Source organism: Carcharodon carcharias, chromosome 16 (assembly GCF_017639515.1).
Source record: "Carcharodon carcharias isolate sCarCar2 chromosome 16, sCarCar2.pri, whole genome shotgun sequence".
Classification (NCBI taxonomy): Eukaryota; Metazoa; Chordata; class Chondrichthyes; order Lamniformes; family Lamnidae; genus Carcharodon; species Carcharodon carcharias.
The window spans coordinates 51,799,482-51,825,706 of record NC_054482.1 but is presented as its reverse complement, the minus strand read 5'-3'; the positions used below and the strand labels follow the sequence as shown (position 1 = coordinate 51,825,706).

General features: G+C 43.0%; 1 protein-coding gene across 20 annotated transcripts in view; it reads right to left on the bottom strand.

Annotated features, from left to right (window-relative positions):
- The window catches only part of LOC121289280 (phosphodiesterase 4D interacting protein), a 288,682-nt gene that overhangs the window by 150,342 nt on the left and 112,115 nt on the right, over window positions 1-26,225 (bottom strand). For all 20 annotated transcript variants that reach the window (XR_005945527.1, XM_041208572.1, XM_041208553.1 and 17 more), the window contains 11 exons: window positions 24,355-24,492; window positions 21,343-21,462; window positions 18,993-19,085; window positions 15,202-15,441; window positions 14,147-14,305; window positions 11,334-11,447; window positions 8,425-8,562; window positions 5,190-5,369; window positions 4,303-4,497; window positions 3,717-3,905; window positions 1,298-1,403 (listed from right to left, as the gene is read on the bottom strand). Coding sequence is in view for 19 of the 20 variants with exons in the window: in XM_041208572.1 (XP_041064506.1) it covers window positions 1,298-1,403; window positions 3,717-3,905; window positions 4,303-4,497; window positions 5,190-5,369; window positions 8,425-8,562; window positions 11,334-11,447; window positions 14,147-14,305; window positions 15,202-15,441; window positions 18,993-19,085; window positions 21,343-21,462; window positions 24,355-24,492 (1,672 nt within the window). In the remaining variant the exon portion in view is untranslated. The remainder of the gene's footprint in view (window positions 1-1,297; window positions 1,404-3,716; window positions 3,906-4,302; window positions 4,498-5,189; window positions 5,370-8,424; window positions 8,563-11,333; window positions 11,448-14,146; window positions 14,306-15,201; window positions 15,442-18,992; window positions 19,086-21,342; window positions 21,463-24,354; window positions 24,493-26,225) is intronic.

Sequence of the window (26,225 nt, the reverse complement as noted above, 5' to 3'; positions counted from 1 at the left end):
TGTCCAACACCCCCCACACCCCTTGAATGACTGACCCCACCCACTCCCCTGAAATTTTGACCTCTCCACCCCCACTCACTCAAATATCCGACCCGCCCAACCCTCCCGAATGTCTGACCCCCCCAGCTCCTAATGTCCGAACCCCCCACCCACTCCTGAATGTCCAACCCCCCCCCCCGAGCCCCTCTCAATGTCTGATCTCCCCAGCCCCCTACTCCCTGAATATCTGACTCCCCACCCTCCCCCGATGCCCGCCCCCCCCCAGGCCCCCCCCAGCGAATATCTAACCCCACCATCCCCTCCCGAGTGTCCGACCCCCTCAACTCCTCCTGATGTCTGACCTCCCCCACCCTCTCCCAATGTCCAAAACCCTGCTCCTTATCCCCACCATCTCTGAGCACCGCCAACCCCCAAATCCAATCCACTTACCTTCCCTCTGGCCTGTCAATTTCAATTCAACCTTTAAACTTACCTGCTTTACAGCAGCTAGTGCTGGAAAAAAGGGGCGTGTGCTCCTTCAATTTGACGGTGCTGGACTGTGACACTGGACTTCGGAGACAGCTGTGCAGCTTGGATCTTGCGTGGCCCGTGTTGGAAGGTTGGGCAAGACAGACATGGCAGAAATTTGGCGGAGGTAAGTGGGCACAAAGTGGCAGCCCAATGCTGACTGCCACTCCGAAGAAGTTATGACCTTACACCATACAGTTTCCAGTGGGTTCTGTACTGGATGGGGGGCAGCTAATTAAAGCTAATGATTAGTACAATCTGATTCATTCAGAAACCCATCCCCTGTTTCAGCACAGAATCTATTGGAAATTTCAGTGAAGCCACATTGTTACCCTGATCAGGTGCATCCCTTAGGTCTTTTGTGTGTGAGGCATGAAAGATAGAAAATCTAACCCAAAAGGTCCAGTAGAGCAGGCCCAATTGCATCAGTGAGACATTTCCCACACTCTGCATTCAAAGCTTATAGAAGTGAAACAAATAAGTTCCATTTAGTGCTGACCAAAGGACATTTTTGTACTGAGAGCGCTCTCCATGGTAATTGTCTGTTCTTACTTTACCCATTTCCTTTGCTATTGAGTCATTGGTGTTTATACTGCATTTGGATTCAATTAGAGACATATGAAAATCTGATCTTGGTACAGATGACAGCTGCTGTTTATATTTTGCCATCACTAACAATCAGTACTGAGATGCAATAGGTAAGATTGTGAATAATAAATAGTGTGTGAAGCTTATTTTGTGTATGAGCTAAGAAGGTAATGACCTGTGATTGTAGCTTAATTTGACCTACCTTCCTTTTCGTTTGCATTCTGCTGGATGTCAATGGGCTCAGATGCTTCCATTTTCTCAGGCTGGAGGGAGGGCTCATTCTTACTATGACCATCCTGCACCAGCTCCTGAACAGGTTCAAGAAACAGCTCAGATTATCCAGTTTAGAAATAATTTATCCCCTTCAAGGAAAAAAACTCACAACTGGTCTCCGAAATTCCATTTTTTTGTAAAACGCCCATATATTTTTCAAGCCTTAACACTAATAGAATGTGGTATAAAATCTAAGAAATGATTCAACAATCTGATGCTCTAGGCAAGAAGTGCATCCAGAGAAATCACAAGTGGCAGCCTGTGATTTTCCATTCATTTAAGCCCACTATTCTGTATAAATGCACTCTTTCTACCCTACTGTTTGGGGCTTCTAGATGGCAGAAACATGCTACTGGTATAAGGTGCAGCCCTGCTCTCAAGTGAAAGATAAATTAACCTTTGGCCATTTATTTTTTTTACAAAAATAGCTATGGTATTATAGCAGATGAGATATCAAACTCAGCTTCTGTATATTCCATTGATTCAGATGGATGTCAAATATGTCATGTCACTATTTGAGGAAGAGCAAGGAGTTTTAAAAAAATTCATTCATGGGATGTGCTGTCGCTGGTTAGGCCAGTATTTATTGCCCATCCCTAATTGCTCTTGAGGAGGTGGTGGCGAGCTGCCTTCTTGAACCGCTGCAGTCAATGTGGTGTAGGTACATCCTCAGTGCTGTTAGGGAGGGAGTTCCAGAATTTTGACCCAGCGACAGTGAAGGAACAGAGATATATTTTCAAGTCAGGATGGTGTGTGGCTTGGAGAGGAACTTCCAGGTGGTGGTGTTCTCATCCATCTGCTGCCCTTATCCTTCTAGATGGTTGTGATTGTAGGTTTGGAAGATGCTGTCTAAGGAGCTTTGGCAAGTTCCTGCAGTGCATCTTGTAGATGGTACACACTGCTGTCACTGTGTCGGTGGTGGAGGGAGTGAGTATTTATGGATGGGGTGCCAATCAAGTGGGCTGCTTCAGTATCTGAGGAATTGTGAATGGTGCTGAACATTGTGCAATCATCAGCGAACATCCCCACTTATGACCTTATGATGGAAGGAAGATCATTGATTAAGCAGCTGAAGATGGTTAGGCCTAGGACACTACCCTGAGTTCTTCTGGTATACTAGCTGACATTTCTTCCTTGCCCAACACCATCAAAAACAGATCAGATAGCCATTCATCTCATTGATCTTTATGTGATCTTACAAGTGCAGTTTCCAGTACCTTGCCTACAATAACAACAGTTACCACGTTTCAAAAGAATAATTCATTATGTGAAGCACCTTGAAGTGTTTCAATCTAAAAGCCCCTTTCTCTATTTCAAAGATATTAGATCGTTTTCTCTTCTTCACCTTGGTGCTCTCTTTGCTTCATGTGCCACTGTATGGCTATGAGAGTGATCACCTTGCCTGCTCCTAGGCCTCAGCTTCAGATATGTGATGCTTCTCTCTCATTTTTCCAAAATTTTGTTCTGCCCCAACCAAACTTTCTCCCTGAGCTGCTGACTTATATTGTGATGTAGTTACCTGAGCATTATCAGTCCTCCAGCACCTGACCCAACTAACCATTCTTCTTGAGTGAGCCTGAACAGCGAGTGGTGGGTTCTATTTTTCACATCGTGGGGGTAGTGGGGGAAGATTTGGTAAAGGGTGGGGATTTGTAGCCAAGTCTGACCCTGCCTTCACCTGACAGCCGTCAAGTGTATTCTTCCAACAGGGATGGCAGAAGCCATTACATAATGGTCAGAAAAGGGAATCCTGGCTGAATTATTTCTCTTTAAAACTGAAGAACACTAAAAATGAATTTCTTTGCTAAGCTCAGCTAACTCAGGATAATCCAAAAATATAGTGGAAAAGATGACTGACAAATCCTGGATTTACAACAGTCAACAAAGCTGCATAAAAACTCAAAGATTTTATAGAATGGGAGCAAATAGAAGGAAGTTAATTAACTGTATCCAACTCTTTCTCAGCTTAAAGACAAGTTTTTCCATAGATTGTAGCACCAACACTTCAATGAGATAACTCTACAGTAGAGGCAGCACTGGGGTCATGGACTCAAACAATGGTAGGTACACAGTGGATCTTAACCTCTAATTGCCAATGTTTCTGGCTTAGTCTTGTTACAAGAGCATGCACAGCTTGCACTGGCTCTTAATTCTGTTGTTACAGGCAATTGTTTGCATTGGCTCACATACTTCTAGTTACAGCTACATTTTGTGCTTTTACTTCCATGGCCTTTTCTTTGTGTCTCACTCCCAATTATGCAGAAAGGGAATACTATTAAGCACTAGGACTGCTGAATTCTGCACAGGGCAGGATTCATTTATCGATTCATCAAACTTGAAGGACTTACGTGGATTATTCGATCCTTTTCCTGAAGAAGTTCTTTGAGGCGGGCTACTTCTGTTGGCACCTCCAACAAGAAAACGTGCTGCTTAGTGAAATTTTCTGCTTCACGATTCTTCTCCGCCAGCTGATGACGCAATGTCTGAAGCTCATGGTTCTTCTCCGCAAGAGTATGCATTAACCTCTTTGCTGCATCCTAAACAATTGAAAAAAAAACACAGGAAATTATATTAAAACCTCTCTCATCTGACCATCTGTAGAGATAGCAGCAAATTGTGTGACCTAGCTTTGTTCAGTTGCTAATGTTCTCATTGCACTGCATTATTAATACACTGTTAGAGGTGTTATCCATATTATTAATAAGGAAGTGACATGACAGACCAATTATGAAGATTAGTCATAAAAAGTTGTTTGAAAAGTTTCTAAAGGACAGAGGGATCCCTATGTAATATGAATTAGGAACAAGAGTAGGCCATTCAGCCGTAATGTGTGCAATATCAGCAGATTGTGATACACAAATGCTATGGACTTTTAGATATTTATGAAAATAATCCATACAGAAACAGAAACAGAGCAGTCGGGCAGCATATTACCTTCATCTGCTGATCATGGGAGTTGATGGTTTGCAGCAACTCTGCTACCTCTTGCTCGTGATCAGCTGTCAATATGCTTCTGTCTGTTAGCGCTTCCTGCAGCATTCGCTCCTTCAGCTGCAACCGCCACCTCAGCTGTTCCATCACCTCGTCAGACCCAGTGCTAACCTTGTTCATCAATACTACAGTCAGATCCTGCAAGGGAGATTTAAACAAAAAGGCAACAAAGGGATTTTATGGGAACATACTTCGGATGAATATTTATAGAACTAATAATTCCATTCAAATTAAACTGAGATGAGAAATTCTTTATTCAGAGAGCTGTGAATCTTTGGAATTTCCTACTCCAGAGAGCTGAGGACGCTCAGATATTGAGTATATTCAAGACTGAGACTGATTGATATTTGGACATCAAGGGGTATGGGGAAAGTGCAAGAAGGTGGAGTTAAAATAGAAGATCAGCCATGATATTCATGAAAGGTGTAGCGTGCTCAGAGAGATAAACAGCTTATTCCAGTTCTTATTTATTTTAAAGATCCTATAGTTTGAGTAGGGCTTTTTTACTTTCCTAGTTGACAGGCTTATTAACAGGGTCTTTGTAACTGGAGAAGAAAGGACAGTAGCCCTGAATCTCATAGTGAAACAGGCTTTGAACAGATCGAAAACACACAGACCACAGCCCTGCTCAGGTTTACAGCACACTAGAATTTTGCAATGTATGGACCCTGGGCTGATTATGAACATCAGTACCATTGTAAAATATTCAAGTGATTCTCATTACAAGTGTATTTTTCAGAAATTTTATTTTGTCATATCACCATGAATAGGATTTGTATTGTCAAAGCTTTGATTGAGTTTTTCTTTCTGTGGCTCAGTAAGTTCCCTACCTCGAGCTCCTTGTTGCTGTTGTGCAGTGCTGCCTGCAGCTGACTGCTGACTGTGTCCTTTTCTTTCAGGGAGTGGGCATGTTTCTCCTCCATCTCCTGCTTCAGCCACTGCAGATTCTTGTATGCCATTGTAATCTGCTCTAACTCCAGGTCCTTCCCTTTCATAAGGCTCTCTAGACTCTGAAAATCAGAGAATAAAAAGATCACAATCACAAGCTCAGTTCAGATCAAGACCATTCAGCTCATTAAATCAATCCTCTGCCATTTCAGATGTGGCACAGATATTCCTCCCAATTGCTCAGTTTATAATACAGCACAACAGTAGTTACATTGTAAATTTAAAGGAACTCACTGGATTCCAGCAATTCCTGTTAATACATAGACCAGGCCCACTTCCCATCACCGCACCCTTGCATTACTTTATTTACCTTCAGCACTGATGCACTTTTCTCTTTTCATCAGAAAAGTAAAACAAATAACATTGTCAGCCTTGGCTCAATGGTATCACTCTTGGCTTTGAGTCAGAAGGTTAAAAAGAGTCAGAAGACCCATTTCAGGACTTGAGCACATAAAATGAGGCAGACATATCAGTCAAGTGCCAACAGAATGCTGTACTATTAGGTGTTTTATCAGTTGAGACATTAAACCCCAATCTATCTGCCTACTCACGTCAACGTAAAAGATCCTATGGCATTATTCAAAAAAGAGTAGACAAGCTCTCCTGGTGCCAACACTTAGTTCTCAACCAAACAAATAACAGCTAATATGGTCATTCATCTCACTGCTCTTTGTGGGACTTTGCTGTGCACATAAGCCCTTAGTTACAACAGTGACTACACTTCAAAAGTAATTCAGCAGCTCGGAAAGGCATTGGGATGTTCTGAACTGATGCAAGGTTGCATATGCAAGTTCCATCATTTTCTTTAAAGTGACTGCTGGAATCTCAGTCACAGCAGCCATTTACTGCTCTGATGAGAGCACTAGCAGCCAAGCTCTCATCACTGGATGATGAGATCACACAAATTGCTGCTTATGGCTAAAGTAAAAAATCAAAGTCAACACAATTCACAATGTTAATAGGGATTATTTTTAGTGATGAAACAGAAGACAAGTTTTCTATTTGCTAATAGTTTTCCTTGACTTTGATCAAAATATAAAAACAAGGTTTAGGGCACAGAATTTAGAGACTTAACGATTTCAGCCAGCAGCTAAAATGATGACCACCAATTGGTGACATGAGGCTGCCAAGGAATTCAGTAAAGCAGTAAAATGGCTGTTTTCAATTAGTGAAATGCAATATAGTTTTAAAAATAAAAGCAAGTCAATGCTGGGGAGTTGTTATACAAGGAGGGCAGAATTTTCCCAGCCAGGTGGAGGTGAGTTCAAGTGTGAATGTGGGCTGGGAAAGTCCTGGAAATTGGATCCTGATGCTATCTCACCTCCTTTTGGATTTCCACAGGGAGGGTTCCAAGTTCTGCAGGAAACCCTGTGGGTCTAGCAGGAAAGCAATTGGGGTGACTGAAAAGGCAATTGAGAGCCTTTTTAACCATGAATTCCTTCTTCCCCAAGTGCAAATAGCTCTTTCCCAAGTGCACATAGCTTTTATGCTGTGCCTGCACCTCACCAGGTTTACTGAGGTGAATGCACAGTGGGAAAAGCTTCTTTAGTGAAACTTGGTTTGACCAGTTACACTAGGAGCTCCAGCTATGGTCATTGAGAAGCTGCTGCTCAAAGCACTTCCCTCAAAGAGTGTATTCACTTCATGACAGCTGATTGCTAACTTCACAGAATCTACTTCATTTGTATAGCTCCTTTACCCTGCTGCCAGCTTTCAGCACAGCATGAGAAGCAGCTAATGCAGCTTCATCTTTCACCACTGTTGAGAGTCAAAAGCAGAGGTCACACCACCACAACTGCTCTGACAGCAGCAGCAGGAACAACACCAACAGCAGCAGCAGGTGCCTTCTCCTCAACCATATGTCTCTCCATAGAGCAGAGGAGATGGGTATCAAGTTCCAACTGGGAGATGAGACCCCAAACAGAGGATCTCCACACAGGATCTCCAGGTAGAGGATCAACTTTCTCAGCGTGTGAACACTTGTACTTCAGGAGGCTCGGGTTTGCAAGACAGGTCGCTGCTGACATTTCCAGCCTTCTGGAACAAGAGCTCCTTCCCTGTGGATCAAGTGGGCATGCACTGGCAATAGCTGACAAGATGCCAATGGAGGAAAAATCCTGTAACATGCCCCAAACCCTAACACCCCCTAAATACTCCCCATCTCACCTTGTTCCAGGTCTCTGTCTCTTTCCAAGTTGTGTGTTTTCTTCTCTTTCAAGGAGAGAAAGCAGAAAGGTGTAAGTGTTCATAGTAGCCTGTATGGAGGGGAGGGCAGGACAACATTTGTGGAGGGGGCTGTGAGGCATGGGTGGAAGAGGGTGTTGGTTATTCAGATGGGGATGTGAAATGCCTGCAGTTGAAAGCCATGTTGCACTGAGGAGTGCTGTGCAGGAGAATGCTGGGAAAATCAAAGTGTGGGGCTTGGCAACAGGAAGTATTATTTCACTTTCCTTTCCTCATGGGGTCCTCTTAACAAACTGTTTCCAGTTTGGAGGGACCACACTTCAGCCACTGACTTCCTCATGGCTACTTCCAAACATGCCTGCTTGGTTAGAGAGGTTCCTCTTCCTTGTGAGCTACCTCACTGCAACCCTTCAGCAGGAGTTCCAAGTAAAAACGAAACTCCCAGCAAGTGGGGGGTGGGGGGGGGGTGGCGGCGGCGGTGGTGGTGTGTGTGTGTGTGGGGAGAGGGAGAGAGCGAGAGAGAGAAGAGGGTCCCACAGTGTAACCTTCCCAGGTCTCCTCTCCATTCCTGTGTTTGCTGCAGCCTGAATATTCCAAGTACTGGTGAGCCCTTGTAACCAATGCCAGGGCCCCTTTAATAGAACTGACACATCATCCTGCCCTCCCTTCCTAATTGGTCAGGTAGCCCACAGGCGGGATGCTAATGCTGTGGCTCCAGGGAGAAAAGCTCAGCAAAGACAGCCCATTAGAAAATTAGGTTCTGAATTGAAAATGGCCCCTCAGTTTCAGCATAGACTAAATGGACAAGATTCCATCAGGAGCACATTAAACAGAATGAAGTGCCTACATGTCTCCTTTCAATGCTCTAGTTGATCACTTTATCCTTTTTATTTCCTACTGATATAAACAGAGATATGCAGTGTGTCCATTTACATTGATAGTCTCTTCATTATTGGAGAAGATACAGCGGAATCTCTCCAGATCTCTTTCTTTCTCACGTAGAGCCAGGTGCAGCTGCTGTATTTCACTCTCCTTTTCTTCCAAGGTACTGAACTTCTCATCAATGGCATGCTGGAAAGAAACAGTATAAGTGATCTCCAACTCATTACAGGATAGATATGCTCTCCTGATTGTTAGGAAGTTACATGGATCTTGAACTCTGGTACCTGAACTCTGTAAAGTAATTTGGAGCTGTGTCAAATAAGTAGTAAATAGGTAGTTAGTGCCTTGGGAAGTTTTACTATGTTAAAGGGGCTAGAGGAATACAAATTGTCGTAAATTGTAGTATTGCAGCACTGGTTTTCTGCCACTGGAGGCATTTCTAAAATGCTCCCTTTGCCACAAGGATCTATTCACTACTTTTCCAATAAACTACTGAGTGGACAAATGCGATGTGTCCAAGTATCTGAAAGTTTTGACAAAAGAAATGATGGAATATCAAAAGTATATTCTGCTCATCAAGCCTATTTTTTTTCCACATACAATTTAAAAACTCTACCACATGCGTTTGGGGCCTGGTTTTAACTCTGTACAAGCAAAAGGGTTTTGAGTGATTTAAAAGTCCGTCTTAATCTCCTAAGGGAATGTTCATCAAAAATACTCCAATTGCTACAATTAATCAAGCAAAATACCAGCACATTTATCTATCCTTACACCTTCACTATTCAACCATGGGCAGCTGTCCATCTCAGACACATCCACTTACACTATATGGGGACAAATGTTCTTTTAGTCTCAAGTTTCCCTTCAAGCCTGTTAATTTTTGTCTTCTAATTCCATGCTGACCAAGCCATTTTGCACAGATTGTTTCCACTAGCAATTTCTATGGTTCCCAGCTTTAGCTCAGTTGGTAACACTCATTTCCTGTTATGGGTTTGATTCCAACTCAAGTACTTGAATACATAATCTAGGCTGACATTCCTGCACAGTACTGTGAGAGTTTTGCATTGTTGGATATGCCATTTTTTAAATGCAATATTAAACCAAGATCAGATCTACCTGTTCTGAGAATTCAAATGGATAATAAGGCTCCCATGACTTTATTCAAAGATCAAAGAGTTTTCCTGCTGGCCTGGTCAATATTTCTGCTTCAATCAACATGACCTGAACCAGGTTAACTGGCTATTCATTTGACTGGGATGTTGCTGATGCAGAATGTCTGCTATGGTTGTCTATAACTTCATTCACTGCATTCGAAAAAAAGCAATTTTTTCAAATAAAAGATCATTCAGTCCTGCACCTCCCTTCTCGTAACACAGGGCCCTAAGTCAGAATCATCCGTTCCAAGTTAATCTGAAACGCTCAGAAAGAAAAAAATCAGTACAACTGCAAAACTTCAGAGTTATCAGATCTGCCTTCCTTTTCCATGGCAATTGCCTCAGCTTGTTGAATTCATATTGTTAAAGACAATCAACAAATATCTCCAATGTGTAGTGAGACTCTGGGCCTTAGTTTGGTATCTGTAAGTGCAGAAAAAGTCCTATTCTGCACACTACGTTCACTTTTGACAAATGCACATCTACATTTTTGTCTTACCAAACTGTGAACTGGTTCATTGTGCAGGATCAATTGTTTTAATTTTTTACTTGTTTTGTTTATATACTATTTATTCAAACTGTTAAGAAAACTATAAAAACTTAAGAAATTGTGCTGAAAAAGTAAGCAACTCTTTGCAGATAGCATCTCTTAAAATCTGTTTTTCTACCTCCCTTCCCTCTCCACAGAGCAGCAGCTTTCTATTTTCTATACCTGATAGAACACTGATCCTTTTAACACTAATGGGATCCACTAACTGTTTCCAATTCACTACTTACAATGTACACATTTTTATATAATACCTTATGGAAATCTTTTCTCAACAAAAAAAAATACACTTTTAACTACTGATTTTCAATTCATTGTTTCTCCTGATGGCAGGGAAGGGGTGTGGTCAGTGGGGGTGGGGTGGGGGGGGGATATCTCATTCGGTGCTTTCTTATGCACTCAGAAGCACACCTCTTAAGGTCATTTTATGATTTTGCTAAAATAGCACAAAATATCCTTCCACAAAGATTACAATGGCCCAAATTTCTGGTCTCTGATCATTGGAGACAGGACATACAACAGAAGATGTGCGTTGGCAACCTGTGGATATCCTGATGCATGGATCCGTGTGGGAATTGCCAAGGAAGTTTAAACTTCCAATGGGCAATCCCCATGCTTCCTGGGACCACTGCGAACATCTCTGACTCTGAGCTAGAGTTGGAGACTTTGAACAGATGCATGGGATTGAACTTGGTTGTTACCCAGGAAATGTTTACCTGGGTAACTCCACAACCGAAACCACAGTCACCATCCTGCCCCCTCGAACCAACCCGTCTACCCCTCAACCACCCCCCAACTGGTAAAAAGGAGGCTGGTCCTCTCTTCCCCTGACTGTACTCTGCTCTGATGGAGTTCCCTGGGGATGTCACGCTGCGTGTTTCTTTGACAGCTGCGTTGGGTCAGGAGAATTGTCACATGCATTGGCAATGCACTTAGCATTGCTGCTGCCCAGAAGATTCAGACCATTTTCTCTAATGCCTAGTGGCCAGGGAAGACTTTCCCCATTCCCCAGACTGTGCAATATGGCGTAGAGATGTGAAAAAAAATTTAAGCAAAATGAGGATTAAAGGAACATTACTTAATAAAGAAAGCACAGGATTCCTTTTAATTTAGCCATTAACATGTTTAGTGGAATAAACAGTCACTAATACTAGGAATACATTTAGTAAAGGAAGCCTGAAAAGTTACAATTGAGCAAGAAACAACATTTTTTTCTACATTAAGTAGAAATAAATAGGAAGCAAAATACTCTGACCTACCTCCAAAGCTTTATCTCTCTCTTTGATACGCTCTCGGAGTTTATCTACCAGCGCATCTCTTTCTTCTCCATTTTGTTCTCCATTCTCCTGACATTCAAAGAGTTCAATATATTGCTGCGAATATACAAAGAGAAATCCTTGGCTTTACAATAGAATCCTTTCACGTTGGGCACTTGGCTGCCTCCAGTCCAAGTTGCTAAGATTAAAATCTCTCTGCAGTGGCTGCTAAAGGATCTAAATGAAGAGTTGAGGCTATGTCAACCCAACTCCCAACCAACATGAAGCATAACACTAAAATACCCATAATAATGTTGAAACCTGACTTGCTTACTCACTGTAAGGAAGACTGGTGTTAGAAACAGCAAAATTGCCTTTGTTCAATCTGCCATGATTTCAGGAAGGTTCAGGGAGATTGCTGGGACAGTGGAATTGGAGTTTTTACACAATGGCCTAGATTTTACTACAGAAATAATGTTGATACTATTAGTGTTAACCGTTATTAAAATGTTAATCAGACACAACTTTCAGCAACCGCAAATTAACTTTCAACGTGGAAGTTAGGAAGCTGCTGTCCAAGTTAGCCTGCTCTTCCAGAACTACACTTTACTGGTATCTTGCTGAGAGATTCACCATTGAAACAGCTGGAAGAGTGTACATGATAAGATAACAACTAAGCATGTCAGAAAGAGTTAGGGCTTGTTCAATTCCACACAAGTAAATTTTTAACAATGATAAATTTTAATTATTGTCAAACAACCTCTCAGACACTGAGAATTAAGTTTCACGAGCGTGCAGTCCCATATCTTCAGATTTTAATTATTGTTGAAAATTTAAAAACATAAAACATTTCATTAAAACAATTTCCTTTCTGCCTCTCCTATCTCTTAATCCAATGCTTCTTTCCTTCCCTCTTTTGCTTTCTGTACATGATTCTACATTGAATTAAATATTCTAACTTATATTTCCTAGCTCAGACTTTGTAACCTAAATAAAGGTTCTCTAATCTGATTGGTTATGCAGATACACAGTTGCTCGCTCTGTTCAGAGTGGTACCAGATTTTCTGTTGAGTGCTTTATCGAAATAGATTTCTAATCACCACCAGTTCCAATGCAAAAGCCCATTGAAAGCCTGTGGGCAAGAACAAGTGTAGCAAACGGCTGGCACCGTTCAGTCACTGCTGACTGCAAAATCCAGGTCATTTTTTTGATTTAACCTGGGAAGTTTACTGCTTGTAGACAGTAAAACATTGACAAATATTTAATAGTATTTAATACTTTCTCTGAGGTATTGGTTGAGGGACGGGTGCTGGGCTAGAAAGTGAGAGGGCTCCCTTATTCTTTTCTGATTAGTAACATGGATCTGGATTTTGCAGCCCCTCGCTGGCATATGTGAAGGCAGGGCTGACACGGTAAAATAAAACAGATGGGTTTCCCACTGCCTTCCTGCCTACCCCAACCTATCTCCCATATTATAGTGGGTTGCGAAGGTGTCAGGCATCTTGGGTCTATTAATGGCCTATTAAGAGCCTCATTTTGCCTCTGTTGCTGTTTGATGTGAGCAGGGGGAAGGCGGAGGCAAGGCAGGCAGCTGAGCAGCTTTCACTGCCTTGGCTACTCTCAGGTGTGGGGGGGTTACTTCCTCTGATGGGTGCCCATCGGACGCACCCCTTTCCAAGATCATACCCCACTTTAACCCTCCCCCCTGGCCTCTAACACCCGGCCCCACCATTCCCCTCCCACCAAGCCCCTCGCTGGGATCTGCCAGGCAGGCCCATCTAAACTCCCAGGCTTATCTGAAGCCCGGCTCCATGACACTTCTCCCTGTGGTGGCCACCGCTCGATCCCGGCACTGCTGGGACTACAGAGCTGCTGGTCAATCAAATTGGCTGGTAGCTCTCTAGGGTGGGGTTATCTCCCAGATGGATGTCCCACTCTGAATCAGTTAAGGCTGCTTCCAACATATTATCATTGCACGGCAGCCAGATTCTGAGTCAGAGGGCTCAAGACCAACTTTTCCATCAAGGTGGGAGGAGAATATGTCTCTATGCAAAATCTAGCCCATGGAATCTTTAATGTCCACCTGAAGCACCAATTCAGGTGAACAGGTAGCACCCCTGATGAATCAGCACTCCCTCAACAGTGCACTGAAATGTGCTGAAGCCCTGGAGTGGCGCTTGAACCCACAACCTTCTAGCTCAAAGTCAAGGCATCTACTAATTTGATGATGCTGGCATGCACACCCTCTGTCTAAGAGCACAGAGGTTCAATCCACCTCAGGAACTTTTATCAATTTTGCCTCTGAGCCCTCTGCTAGAATGTATATAGGTGCTATTCTGGCAATCTACCCCCCTGGATTCTTCTCACTTCTGGTAAAGAACAACATAGCCTGAGCTCTGATTTTTGCTCAGATGCTTAAGGTTCAGAATTTTCTGCCCCAGTGCTAGATGACATAATGGGATCTGTTACAAAAAAGCAGCTGTTTCCGACTGCTATCCCGTGACCCCTCTTGGAAAGTGTGTGTGAGTTGAATAAGACTCGGCTGTGATACTCTCAACAAGTGAATAGTTTGCTCACTGTATGCGCTCACACAAGAATGAAGCATAGGAATTTTGAGGAGGTACCAGACGGCTGCCAGCATCAGTGGTACCATATCCCAGCAAGACATCTGAACTTCAATAGAGATGGGGAGGAATGAGAAGTAATCCTGGAGAACGGATGAAATCAATGGAGTGAAAAAAGTGTATCTATTTGCAAGGCAATGAATAACTGGATTGTGTTGCTGTGAGGCTTCAGGATTGGGTGCCTCTTTGTACCTGAAGGAAGTGCTCTTTGTCCTGTAATCTCTCTTTTAGGCACTGGATGTTCTCCCCCTGGACATGGACTTCACGCTGATGTTCTCTCTCCAGGGCTTGATAGTGCTGCTCCTTCTCCAGGAGCTCCTGCCGGACCTGTTGCAGTGTGTTGAGCAGCTCCTGAAACAAACCCCCAATAGCTAAAATTATTGGTAGCATGCCACAAAATGAATACAGATTCTCTGCACCGGTTAGCAATCAAAGAAACCATATGGTATAGTTAATTTTGCGTATGTTCTATAAGTCTAAAATTAGCTTCAATATCGTAGACCCAGAAACAGTAAGAAAACAGTGGAAAATCAACATCAGCAGCAGATACAGAGATATTTTGATGAACAAGTGCAAGAAATTTGACAGTTGTGAGACTTGGGTATACTTAATACCTTGTTCTTCACCAATATCCGCTCTAATTTTTTTATCAGGTGCGTGACCTTTTCATTTAAGTGTGGGCCCTTTAAATTTCTTTTCTTGGTCGCGCATGTACAGTAATTTAAAGGGGCCAACTTGTAGTTGGGCTGCATGGGAACTTCCAAGTTGCTGTGTGGGCACATAGTTTAGGAGGAATGTTGCTCTTCACCTCAGGAACTCAGCTTCAAATCCAACCAGTCTATGGTGTGAAAGTCTCTTTTGCCTCAGGTAGTGGCCACATGGTTTCAAGTGGGGTTTTTTTGGCACCATTACTTGGCACAAATGGAAAATCTTAGATAGAGGTTGGAGGAATCGGTGCTGATGATGGAAAAAGTCACACTGTGAATTAGAAGGTGGGAGCTGAGTCAGAATACAGGGATCTCTGCTCTACATCCAGTGTGCTACGAAATTCCTGATCTAGTAATATTCCTGATAGTGTAATAGATAGATAGTGTTGTCACTCCCCAATATAGGCAAACCTCAACTTAATGAAAAATAAATGACAAAAAAAAGCATACTGGGCCAGAAAAGAATCTTAGCCAATACAATGCATATAAGGAAAGTGTACACTTGGAACCAAGACTTTGTTTGAAACACTAAACGCTTACTTGATTGTGCTTGATGGTAGCTTCCTTCTGCTGATGCACCTCCTCCAGTTCAGACTCGATCAGTTCTTTTCTCCGTCTGTCTTTAGTCAGCTCGTACTCCTTCTGGCGTATTAGCCTCTGCACTCGCTGCAATTCCAGCTGATTGGAAAAGGAGGTGCTTTGAAGTTCTAGCAGCTCAGCTTGTTGTTGGGCATGTGGTGGTACCGGCTGTCCACTAATACTCTGACAGGATGCACAACGCTATAACCCAGAGGAAACAGAAATGTGTATGAAGTGGAGTAGAATGAGAAATAGGGAATATACATGAGCAATAATGAGGGTAAAATTGCTTTCTCATCTTTCAAATCTTGGGTGGAATTCTTCAAATTTACTTCAAAATTTTGTAATATTATTCCTTATCCTCAATGCATACTGTCTCTAATCTCAAGTTAAAGAGGTCAGACAGATAGCCTGCTTTAAGGGCTCTACTTCCATCATCATTGGCTTAATGGAAATGCACTTTCTGTTCCAGCAATTTGAGCACAAATCTAGCCTTACAATTCAGTGCAGTAGGGGGAGTGCTGCACTGTTGGAAGTGTCATTTTTTTAGATGAGAGGCAGAATCTCCTGCTCTCACTGGTGGCGAGCTTGGAGGCAGGAAGGGCCAGATGATGGCATAGCTGAGCCCCGCCATCTTTCCACCTCCATCAGAATTAAGTTCTGGGTGGGAAGGCCCATGGCTGACATACCCATCCCATCGCCAATTGAGGTCCTTAAGCGACCAATTAATGACCTTTTAAGGGTCTCAGCCTGCCGCCACTGGGTTTAACCCAGCTGCAAACGGGTTTGTCGACATACGGCATGCAATGACAGGTGAACCTGTGCAGGCCACTTGTCACCTTTCGGGGAGGGGTTCCCTCCATCAAAGGTAATCAGTGCCTGATTAAGGGACTGGACTTCCCCTGGAATCAAGACTCTGGGGGCGAAAGTCCTGCCTACTGAGAGCTGCTGGACAATCAGAGGCCGGCAGCTGTTGCGCTTAGCATCACCATGGAGAAGGCTGTGGCTGCTACCGGAAGAGCACCCCTCAGAGTCTCAGGGTGGTGGAGGGCCCAGGCTACAGGTAAGGACTGTTGGGGGTGCTGAGATTACTGGTTTGCACAAATTTATTACTTTTCCAACAATGATTCTACTCCAGGAGTATTCAATTGGCTAAGAAGCACTCTGGGAGGTTCTGAGATTGTGAGAGATGCTAATATAAATGCTGCTCAGAACATTCAGACCTCCTATCCTGCTTCAGATAGTGAGGGGCAGATGGAGCACTGGTTCAACATCTCATTTGAAAGATGGCACTTCCAACAGAATATAAATTCACTCTTCTAATGTGAATGCTTAACTCGAACAGCAACCATTTGCTGCTGTGACGGAATCATTAGCAGTCTTTGATCACTAGGAGATGAGATAATACGGCATATTGCTGGCTAAAATGCTTAAGTAAGTGATCAAGCACAACACAGTAGGGCTGTGTGATTGGCCTACATCTTCTGGTGCGTGGCAGTGATGGGTGCATTGTCACTGCCCATGATGTTTTCTATGATCTGATGATATGACCCATTTTCAGCTGTATCTTCCGATCCTGGCTGAAGTGGAAATGAATCAGCGCACTCTCACCAGAAAGTTCAGTGAGCGAGGAAGGAGATGACAAGCCCCCTTTTTATCACAGTAGCTGCATGTTCAGGAAAAGGTTTAAAGATCCAAGTCTTTTAATGTGGATTAGTGAATGGGTGTGTAAATGGATTAGTAATTGAATTGGTAGGTGGGTAGGCGAGTGAGTGGGTGTGGTGGGTAGGTGAGATGGGTAGGCAGGTGATGTGGATATGTGAGGTGGGTGGGTGTGTGAGGTAGGTAAATGGGTGAGGTGGGTGAAGTAGGTCGGTAAATAGATAGTCGAGTAATCTGGGGAGCAGTCTGGTTTTTGGGAGCATAGTCAGGTGGTCAGGGGATAGTTGGGTGGTCGGGGGGGTAGCTGGATCTGGCAAGGGGGTTGTAGATGGGTGTTTGGGGTTAGTCGGGTAGTTGGGGAGGCGCAGTTGAGATGGTAGTCAGTTCTGGTCGGGGTGGGGGTAGTAGGGTGGTCCAGGGATGATTGGGTTGGTTGTGGGAGGGGAAGAGGGGTGGTGGTATTCAGCTCTAGTTGGGAGGGTAGTGGGGTGGTCAGTGGGGTAGTCATTTCTGGTCTGAGTGTACAGAGTGGTCGGCAGAAGTAGTCAGGTGGTCGGGGAGGTAGTGGGGTCTGGTCGGGTGGTCTGGGGTAAACTAGGTTGGAGGGGATGGTTGAAGTTGGTAGGGAGGAGTAGTTGGGTGGTCAGTGGGGGCTTGGTTGTGCTGCTCGTTTGAGTTATGCTGGCTAATCATTGAGTTAGGCCAGGTATTAAACTTTCTAACATTTCCAGAGTAATTACACAGGCAAGTCCCTTGTATCTGACCTAAGTTTCTGCCCTGAGCTCAGGGTTCACAGAGGGTCCCGGGCTGCAGAAATCGACCCTTTGGAAATTTAAACTTCCTGGGCAATTTCTGCCCGTCTGTAAGTCTGGACTTCCGCAAGGTCCTAACCCGTTTCTCCCAACTTACATCTAATATCTGATGATTTGGAGACTGGAAGATTTGGGCCATTATTTCACAAAGTGCTAAAACACATGTGAAGTTTATTGTGCATGAATTATTACGTACTATCCCTCAAATAACACCAGCAAAAAATGATGAAAGGACACAGACCTGAAATGTTAACTCTGTTTTTCTCTCCCCAGATGTTGCCTGACCTGCTGAGTACTTCCAGCATTTCCTGTTTTCTTTCCACTAAAAATTATTTGGCCATTTATCTCCTTACTACTTGCACACAGAAACCTACTGGAAAAGGATGATCACATTTCATCTTTAAAATTCTTCCTGCAGTATGGTCCCCTGACCGCTGGCAACTTTCTGGTACCCCATGCAAATGGTTAATTTTCACATGCAAATCTAGGAAATGAGTGTCAGGGATCAATAGGCAATATTCAGGAATGAAAGCTCTGGCCAGTTGTATTTCCCTCCCTAGCCCAGGAGCCAATGGTGAGGATGCTGCATTTTCCTATCTCAATGCTACTCCACTGAAATAGGCTGACTGACCCCGCCTACCCCCTCTCCTCCCCGCCACCCCCACCACCCCCACCCAACTGAGATCAGTAATCAGCCAACTCAGAACCACCACTAAAATTAGCTAACTTAAAACCTCCACTGAGATCAACCAATTCAGTTCTTTGACTGAGACCACCTGCAACCTTTCTGGCCTGTGTGACTCCACTGGCTTGTGTGACTCCACAACGCAGCTGGCAGCATAACTCACACACTTAGCTGTTTAAGCCCCTTGTTCCCCAGTTTTCTTTTACTGAAATGAAAGAGTAAGAAAAGAAAGGAAGGCAGGGTTATAATTTTAAAAGGCTGTGGGTTAGAAACGAATGGGAAATGGGGGACATATGGATTCCATGGTTTTGAATTTCTAAGAAACAATGACTTAGAGTAAGAGCTGGTGTGCTGTAAATTGTTATCTACACAATATGATACCAAGGAAGCATAAGATTATCTATAATAATATACTTGGAGATTTATAATAGATGAGAGAGGATGACTTATTGAAGCTGATTTGGAACAGGACATAACCTCTGAGGAGCACTAAGTACAGAATTACAGACAAAATTAGTGAAAGGCAAGAAAGGTTTGAAGTGCAGAGTATGCAGTCCAAGGCTATTTAAGTTACCTTTTTATTTGTTGCCTACCTTCAGGTCTTCAAGCTGACTTCTGTGAAGCATCTCCCTCAGTTTGGCCTGAGTCTCATTCTGGCCATCGATGACACGATAAAGCTCTTCAACCTGGGGACCGGGTGGAGGGGGGTGGAAGTGACAAAGAAATTGGATCTTCAAGGTCTCAAAATGCACTGGTATTATTACCATCTACAAAACTATCCAAATGTTGCAGGCTGTGGTTGCTCTTCAAGGGAGGAGATTTCTTCTGGTTGCTATTTGTTCATTAGAATGTAACTATAATCTTCCTGAAAGCAGCAAAGATTGAAAATCTTCCCACTATGTTCACAACTGCTAATACCCCATTTGGAAATGACAGTTGTTGATATTAGCGGACACTTATCACATTCATCTGACATTCCTCTGTCTTTAGGATCTAGGCATTAGTATATCCATTTGAAATTAATTAACAATTATAGCAGACAGAGGAATGTAATTTGGATTCCGTTTTGTACACTTTTATCTTAACAGGTAAATAAATGCAAGCTCTTCCTCAATGTTACAACAGAATTTTCCAAGTTTAGGAAAATTTCCCACCCCCTCACTCCATGGCCTATAGTTTACTACCTCTAATCTCAATTCTGGGCCCCTTTCAGCTCAGATTGAGGTAAACTATAAGCCAGATTGTCTACATCCATACAGAACACAGCCAGAATTACAATCTTGCCTAAGAAAAGACTCCGTAGTCTGCAGGTTCCATGGGATACTTGGCAGCTACCCCGAAATGAAATCAAATGTGGAATTCTGCTGAGACTTGGCTTTTCCAATTTGCTGCCAGCATGTTGAACTGTTAATGAAATTAAAGAAATACTTTATGCTTTTTACCTATTTCCTTGCTCTAGGAATGCACAGTGCACACAATGAGTGCACTAAGCCATTGTATCAACAGCCACTTATTTTTAACCAAGGCTAATATTTTTAAGATGAATTATCATGGGCTTTTCAGTAACTCTGCCTCTGCAGACACTCAGTGTCAGAGTAGAACCTTATTAGACACGAGCTCTTGAACACAATAGTTGATTATTTTGCAGTGCTCACTGCTAATGAGACTGTGCCAGCAGCAGGCTCTCACTCAATTACTCCTGCAGCGTCAGCGCTGACCTGTGTGGAAGTGCTGCACAATTCTTACAGCAGTGAAGGTTAAGGGGAGAGCCTGTAGCAGTATTCAAAATTTGCGGATTTTGATAGAGCAAAAAAGGAGAAATTGTTTCCTCTGACAAGCGGGTCAGTAATCAGAGGGGTCGCAGGTTTAAAATACTTGGCAAAAGAACTAGGGAGGAATTGAGGAGGAACCTTTCACAAAGAGGGCTGTTGTGGTCTGGAATGCACAACATGAAAGAATGGTGAAACACATTCCATAGGAACTTTCAAAAGGCAAATATACATAGAACCATAGAAAAGTTACAGCACAGAAGGAGGCCATTCGGCCCATCTTGTCCATGCATATATTTAAGGAGAATTAATTTGCAGGGTTATGGGAAAACAGCTGGAGTTTGGAGCTCAGTTGTAAAGCTTTTTCAAAGAGCCAGCACAGGCAGAACAGATTGAATGGCCACCATCTCTGCTGTAATGATGTAAGGGCAGAACTTTCCTGATGCCGGGTGGTGAGCTTGAAGGCAGGGGAGATGAGAAAATAGTGGGAAACCACATCGGGACATTGGGTCGACACATTCCCACTGCCGAGCAAGTTTCCCTGGAGGTGAGCAGGGACATGGAATAGCTGCAGGCAGCCAATCAGCATATTTAATGCCCTGATTAGGGATAAATTTAGGTGTTCACTGGCATTTTGTCAGCTGTATGTGGAGGTCACCAGCTTAATAGAGGTGGCCTACCCGCAGCAGTCCAGGGGACTATTGGAACCACGAAAGAGGAGGCTGCTGGCCGGAAAGGCTGCCCCCTCTGCCCCAACCAGTCAGCTGAGGGGGTTACCCCTCCATTCGGGAAGCAGGCCTGCTTGGCTCCTCTGAAATATTATTTCAAGCGTATCCCTCCGAGGGCACATCCATGCCCAATGTCTTATCTGCCTCAGCAGAGCTCAGCCTTCCCAATGCGGCTGTTGAAACTTCAGAGCTGCCTGGGTCAGCAGCACTGGGGGCCTGCCTGCCAACTTCATTTTGACAGTGAACTGAGAGATGGCCTCCTTCATGTGAGTGTCCCACTGTCAGCAAGTGCAGGTTCAGGACCCTCATTTGGTCCCAACTTCCCAAAGCCCACAGGAAAATTCAGCCTTATGATTCTATACGTGCACAAATTTTCAGATCCTTCCAGTCAACTCTGTACATGACATTTCTCCTCTAGTGTTCACACAGGATTACAGAATTTTTACCTCCTTCTCCTTGTTTTCCAAAGCCTCCTTCAGTTCCAACTGGGTTCGGTCCTGCTTCTGTGCTGTGTAGCGCATCGCCCTTAGTTCACTTTCCATTTCTCTTAGATTCTCCTGCAGCATCTGGCAAGGTGAAGCCATGACAGATTACCACTTGCACAAAGGATGGTGGGAGAAAGATTAATTTAAAACCTTTCCTCTCTCCTGTTCCTCTCTGTTTTAGTTTAAACTTAATTATTCAGACTAGACCAGGATTTTGTTTTTGCTCTATGGACTCTTTGATTGTTATACCACTATACCACTATAAATCCCTGGCTCGTAATTTGTCAATGGAGTCCACAAACACAGGGTGAAAATAATGAGCTTGCAATAGTTAGTCTGGAAAGTTAAAGATCACACAGTGGAAAGGTTTTCCTGTTCACTACCTGCACTACTTTAGGGAAATAACTGAAGCACAAAGGTTCTTCAAACTGGTATTTCCACGGCCCTTAACAGCAAGGATGTCCAACCTGTAGTACTAGGGTCACATTCATCTCTTGAGACCTGACAACTTGATCCTCGCAACACAAGCAACTTTGTGCTATGTACACTGTTTATCAACTGGCTCATCTTTTTGGAATTGTTTGTGCCTGAATTTTTGAAAAGGACATTTAGTACTACTCCCTCTGAAGAATTCAAAACGTTAACTCTGCTTCTCTCTCCACAGGCGCTGCCAGACCTGCTGAGTATTTCCAGCACTTTGTTTTTCTTTCAGATTTCCACTATCCAGTGTATTTTGCTTTTATTATAGTACTGCGCCCTCACTGCTTTATAAATCCCAAATCAAAACAGCAAAATCTGTTATATTCAGCAACATGAGACATATGTAAATTAGTGGGAACATGAATTTAAACTTAGTATGTGGTCCTGAGGCTCCATGTGTTGTACAACCATGAGTGCAAAGGCTTAGGCATCCATTGCTTTAAAGCCTCTGAGTCAGGCTGCCAATTAATAACACCATGTGGACACTTCTGTGCTCCAGTCCCATTCCTGGGATGAAACTGTGCAAACATACTTTAAAGTCAGAGCCATAGCCAGGCTGGTAGCACTCTTGCCTATGAATCACAAGGTTCTGGGTTCAAATCACACTTTACATTTGAGCATAAAACGCAAGGTGACACTTCAGTGCAGCACTGAGGCAATGCTACACTGTTGGAAGTCTCATCTTTTGGATTAGATGTTGAACAGAGGCCCCATGTAAAATATCCCATGGCACTATTTTGAAGAAGAGCAGGGGAGTTATCCCTGGTGTCCTGGCCAATATTAATCCCTTGTTCAATATCACAAAAGCAGATTATTCGATCATTGTCACATCCTTGTTTGTGGGTGCTTGCTGTGCACAAATTGGCTGCCACATTTCCGATATTATAAGTGACTACACTAGAGGCTGTAGCCCTTTGGGATGTTTGGTGATCATGAAAAGCACTATATAAATGTAAGTCTTTCTTTTATCTTCTTTATGTTAGAACTTGAGAACCAAAGAAAAAGGATTTAATCAGTGTGAGCTTGGTTTGAACCCACGATACAAAGATATACAACATATGTATTTATAAAAAATATATACCAAAAATATAGAATCCTCCTGAGTTTTCCTGAAAATAATCTTGTGTTTTGTACAGTTTGATGCAGAACATTCTAAATTTATTGTAACTCCACACCTCTGACATCATCAATTCAATGCATATTATTGCAAATCTAGTCAGCAAATTAAATTGCACTGCAGAGACAGTGCATTACGATTTTAAAATGGAGAATATTATTATGTGACAAACCAGATAGGCCAAAAATAGCTTACAGTTATTCATCACATTGGTGTCCCTGATGTGAGTGAGGTTCATACACAATGGGCTGAATAATAAGCTCAGCGTGTGGGTGCACACCCAACACATCCAAGTATAAAATGACGTGCGATGACGTTGGGCGGGCGTCCCAATGTCATTGCACAGTCTCGCAATATTTCGTTCAGCAGGCGCGTGCCAGAGTTGACTGCACGCCCGCCAACAATTGAAAGGCCTATTAAGGCCATTAAGAAGCTACTTAAATTCAAACTTATGCTACCAGTTGAACGTAATGGTTGGCAGGCAGGCGAAAAGGCCAAGCAGCCTTTAAATATTTTAGGAAACCTCAGCTATGGGTAGGATGAGGTTTCCTAAAGTAAATAAATATCAAATAAAAATTTTATTTTTGAATTAAAAACATGTCCCAGCTCATGTGACAGTCACATGAGGGGACATGTTTTATGACAATTTTATTTTCTTTATTATTTTTTTAAACAGCACTTCATCTCCCTGAGGCACTTTTGTGTGCATGCACAAAGTTCGTGCTAGACCCTCACCGCCCCCCCCAACACACACGCAGGAAGTGCTGAGCGCTGCCACTTGCGTTCCATGCTGGGCGGGCCTTAATTGGCCCGCCAGCGTGAAATTGCGGTGTGGAGCTGATCGCGGGTGGCAGTCAGCTTCCCGACCACGCCTGCCAAGGTCAAAATCCTGCCCAATGTGCTTGCAGGCAGTGCCTCAAATCATTCTATTGTTTCTGAGAGGTCTATGTATGATGACTGGAGGGCGAGGTGTTGGGTGTGGGGTGGTGGTGAGGAAAGACAAGCATGGTTTATAAGTTAAAACAAAAACAGAATTACCTGGAAAAACTCAGCAGGTCTGGGAGCATCGGCGGAGAAGAAAAGAGTTGACGTTTCGAGTCCTCATGACCCTTCGACAGAATCTGTCAAAGGGTCATGAGGACTCGAAACGTCAACTCTTTTCTTCTCCGCCGATGCTCCCAGACCTGCTGAGTTTTTCCAGGTAATTCTGTTTTTGTTTTGGATTTCCAGCATCCGCAATTTTTTTGTTTTTATCTCATGGTTTATAAGTTGCCTCTTTGTTTCTGACCTCATGTCTGTGGTGGCACTGCTCAAAAGAATAATTTAGATCTGCATGCCACTTATACACCAAACCTCTATCACTCCTAGGAGCTCACCTTGTTAGCAGACTCTGTCTCCTGGATTCTGCCCTGCAACCCATGTACTTGGACCTGGGCTTTCTGCAGTTCAGTAACGCACTGTCCAGCTGCTGACTCATACTGGTTCAACTGCTGCTGCTGCTCCTCAATCAGGTTCTAGGAGAACAAATGGTCAAATATTGGTCAAATATTTCAGCATGGTGTCAAAGCAGGCAATCCTATATCTGTCTAGAGCTCCATATATTGAATGGTATTTTTTTCCATACCTCACAATGTCCACTTTGCCTAGGGCAGATCAGTGAAATTATAAAGAATCCCATATAATAAATAAATACTCACTGAAACACTATCTTGGTCCTAGAGTGTGACATACTTCACATGGTATTTTTTTGCTGCATGGGCACTAGGGCAAGGAACAATTTAATTCAAATTTCAAGAATTGAGAATTTTGAAGCATGTGAACTCAGTGGTAAAACGTAGTCATGCATACAGTACTTTGTGGATATCTCATACCATGTCACAATGGGAACTGATGGTGCTGAGAAGAAAAAAAATCACTCCAACTACTCATTAATTCATACATTAATATAGTCAGATGTATAAATATTCAGCAGTGGGGACATCAGAACTGTGTCAATTTCTCACCTGAGGTGCATGTGCTCCCCCCCGCCCCTCAGGCCCATGCATACTTGAGTCACTGAAACCCTATCAGAAACAGGACTGCTATCTTCTCCCTATCCCAACACAAACACCAAGGCCAATTACTGTTCCTAACTCAGGATAAACTAGGCTTTGACCTTGGGTCATCCAAGTGTCACAACAGATATTGCACTGATATTGATGCTAATTGATGTTGATTGATGCTGACTTATCAGCTTGCATAATATCAACAGAACACAGGAGTTGACCATCAGTTTTTTTGTGGCTTTTTCATTCTCAGCTTGTGGCAGTAGCCACAGTGGTAAACATGAGCCACAGCTCGTTAAATGGAAAATTATCACAATATTTTAAATTAATAAACAAGATGTCTTAACAGCAGGAGTGTTACAGTGCGACTACACTTAGCCAGAACAGTAAGAAATGGCAAAGCCATTTGCATACACACCAGCCTAACTCTTGTCCTCCACCACCACCAACCTTAGCCTTCTGGCCCCGAGCATCAAATTTAGACACTGGTTTTGTATTTATTACATTTGCTGCTTCCTATTCTGAGACAGAATTTGATAAAAAAAAAAGCAAAATGGCATCTCCTGCCTAAGAATGCAAAATGCTCCAAATCCTGACAATGGTTAAATCATTTTGTGCACAATTGTGCATACTGTGCTTCTGATGTTAAAACTCCCCATTCTCTGATAGACAGCTAGGAGGTAAAAATCTTTAAAGACCATAGAGCTGACTCAACTGGTGCCTAGAATTATGTAGCAGAATCACCTGACAGCTGCCACCATTTGCTAAGTCCAAAGTCAAACAATGTCAGGTTAGAACAGCGGAAATGTGAAATCACAGCTTGAGTTTTAGAGGTTTGTTTTGTTGCTGAATCAAACCTCAATGACAAGAATAAGAGTATTGTTGAAAAAAGATTTTTTTTGTCAAAGCTTTTCATCTTGCACTCATCAGGACAATTCGCAAGAATAGTAAATGTAAAGGCTGCAACAATTTATACTATATTGGAAGTCTTCTCATACAGTATAAACTATTGTTCCCTTTACATTTGGTATTCTTGCAATTTGTCCTGAAGAGTACAAGATGAAAAGATTAGACCAAAAAAGTCTCTTTTTTCAACAATACTCAGGTTCTGTGCTACCAAACGACTACAAGTATAAGACAAAGAAAGGAACTTAATTATTTAGTTTGTAGATTGTCTCATTAAAATGAAATAAGGACCTACC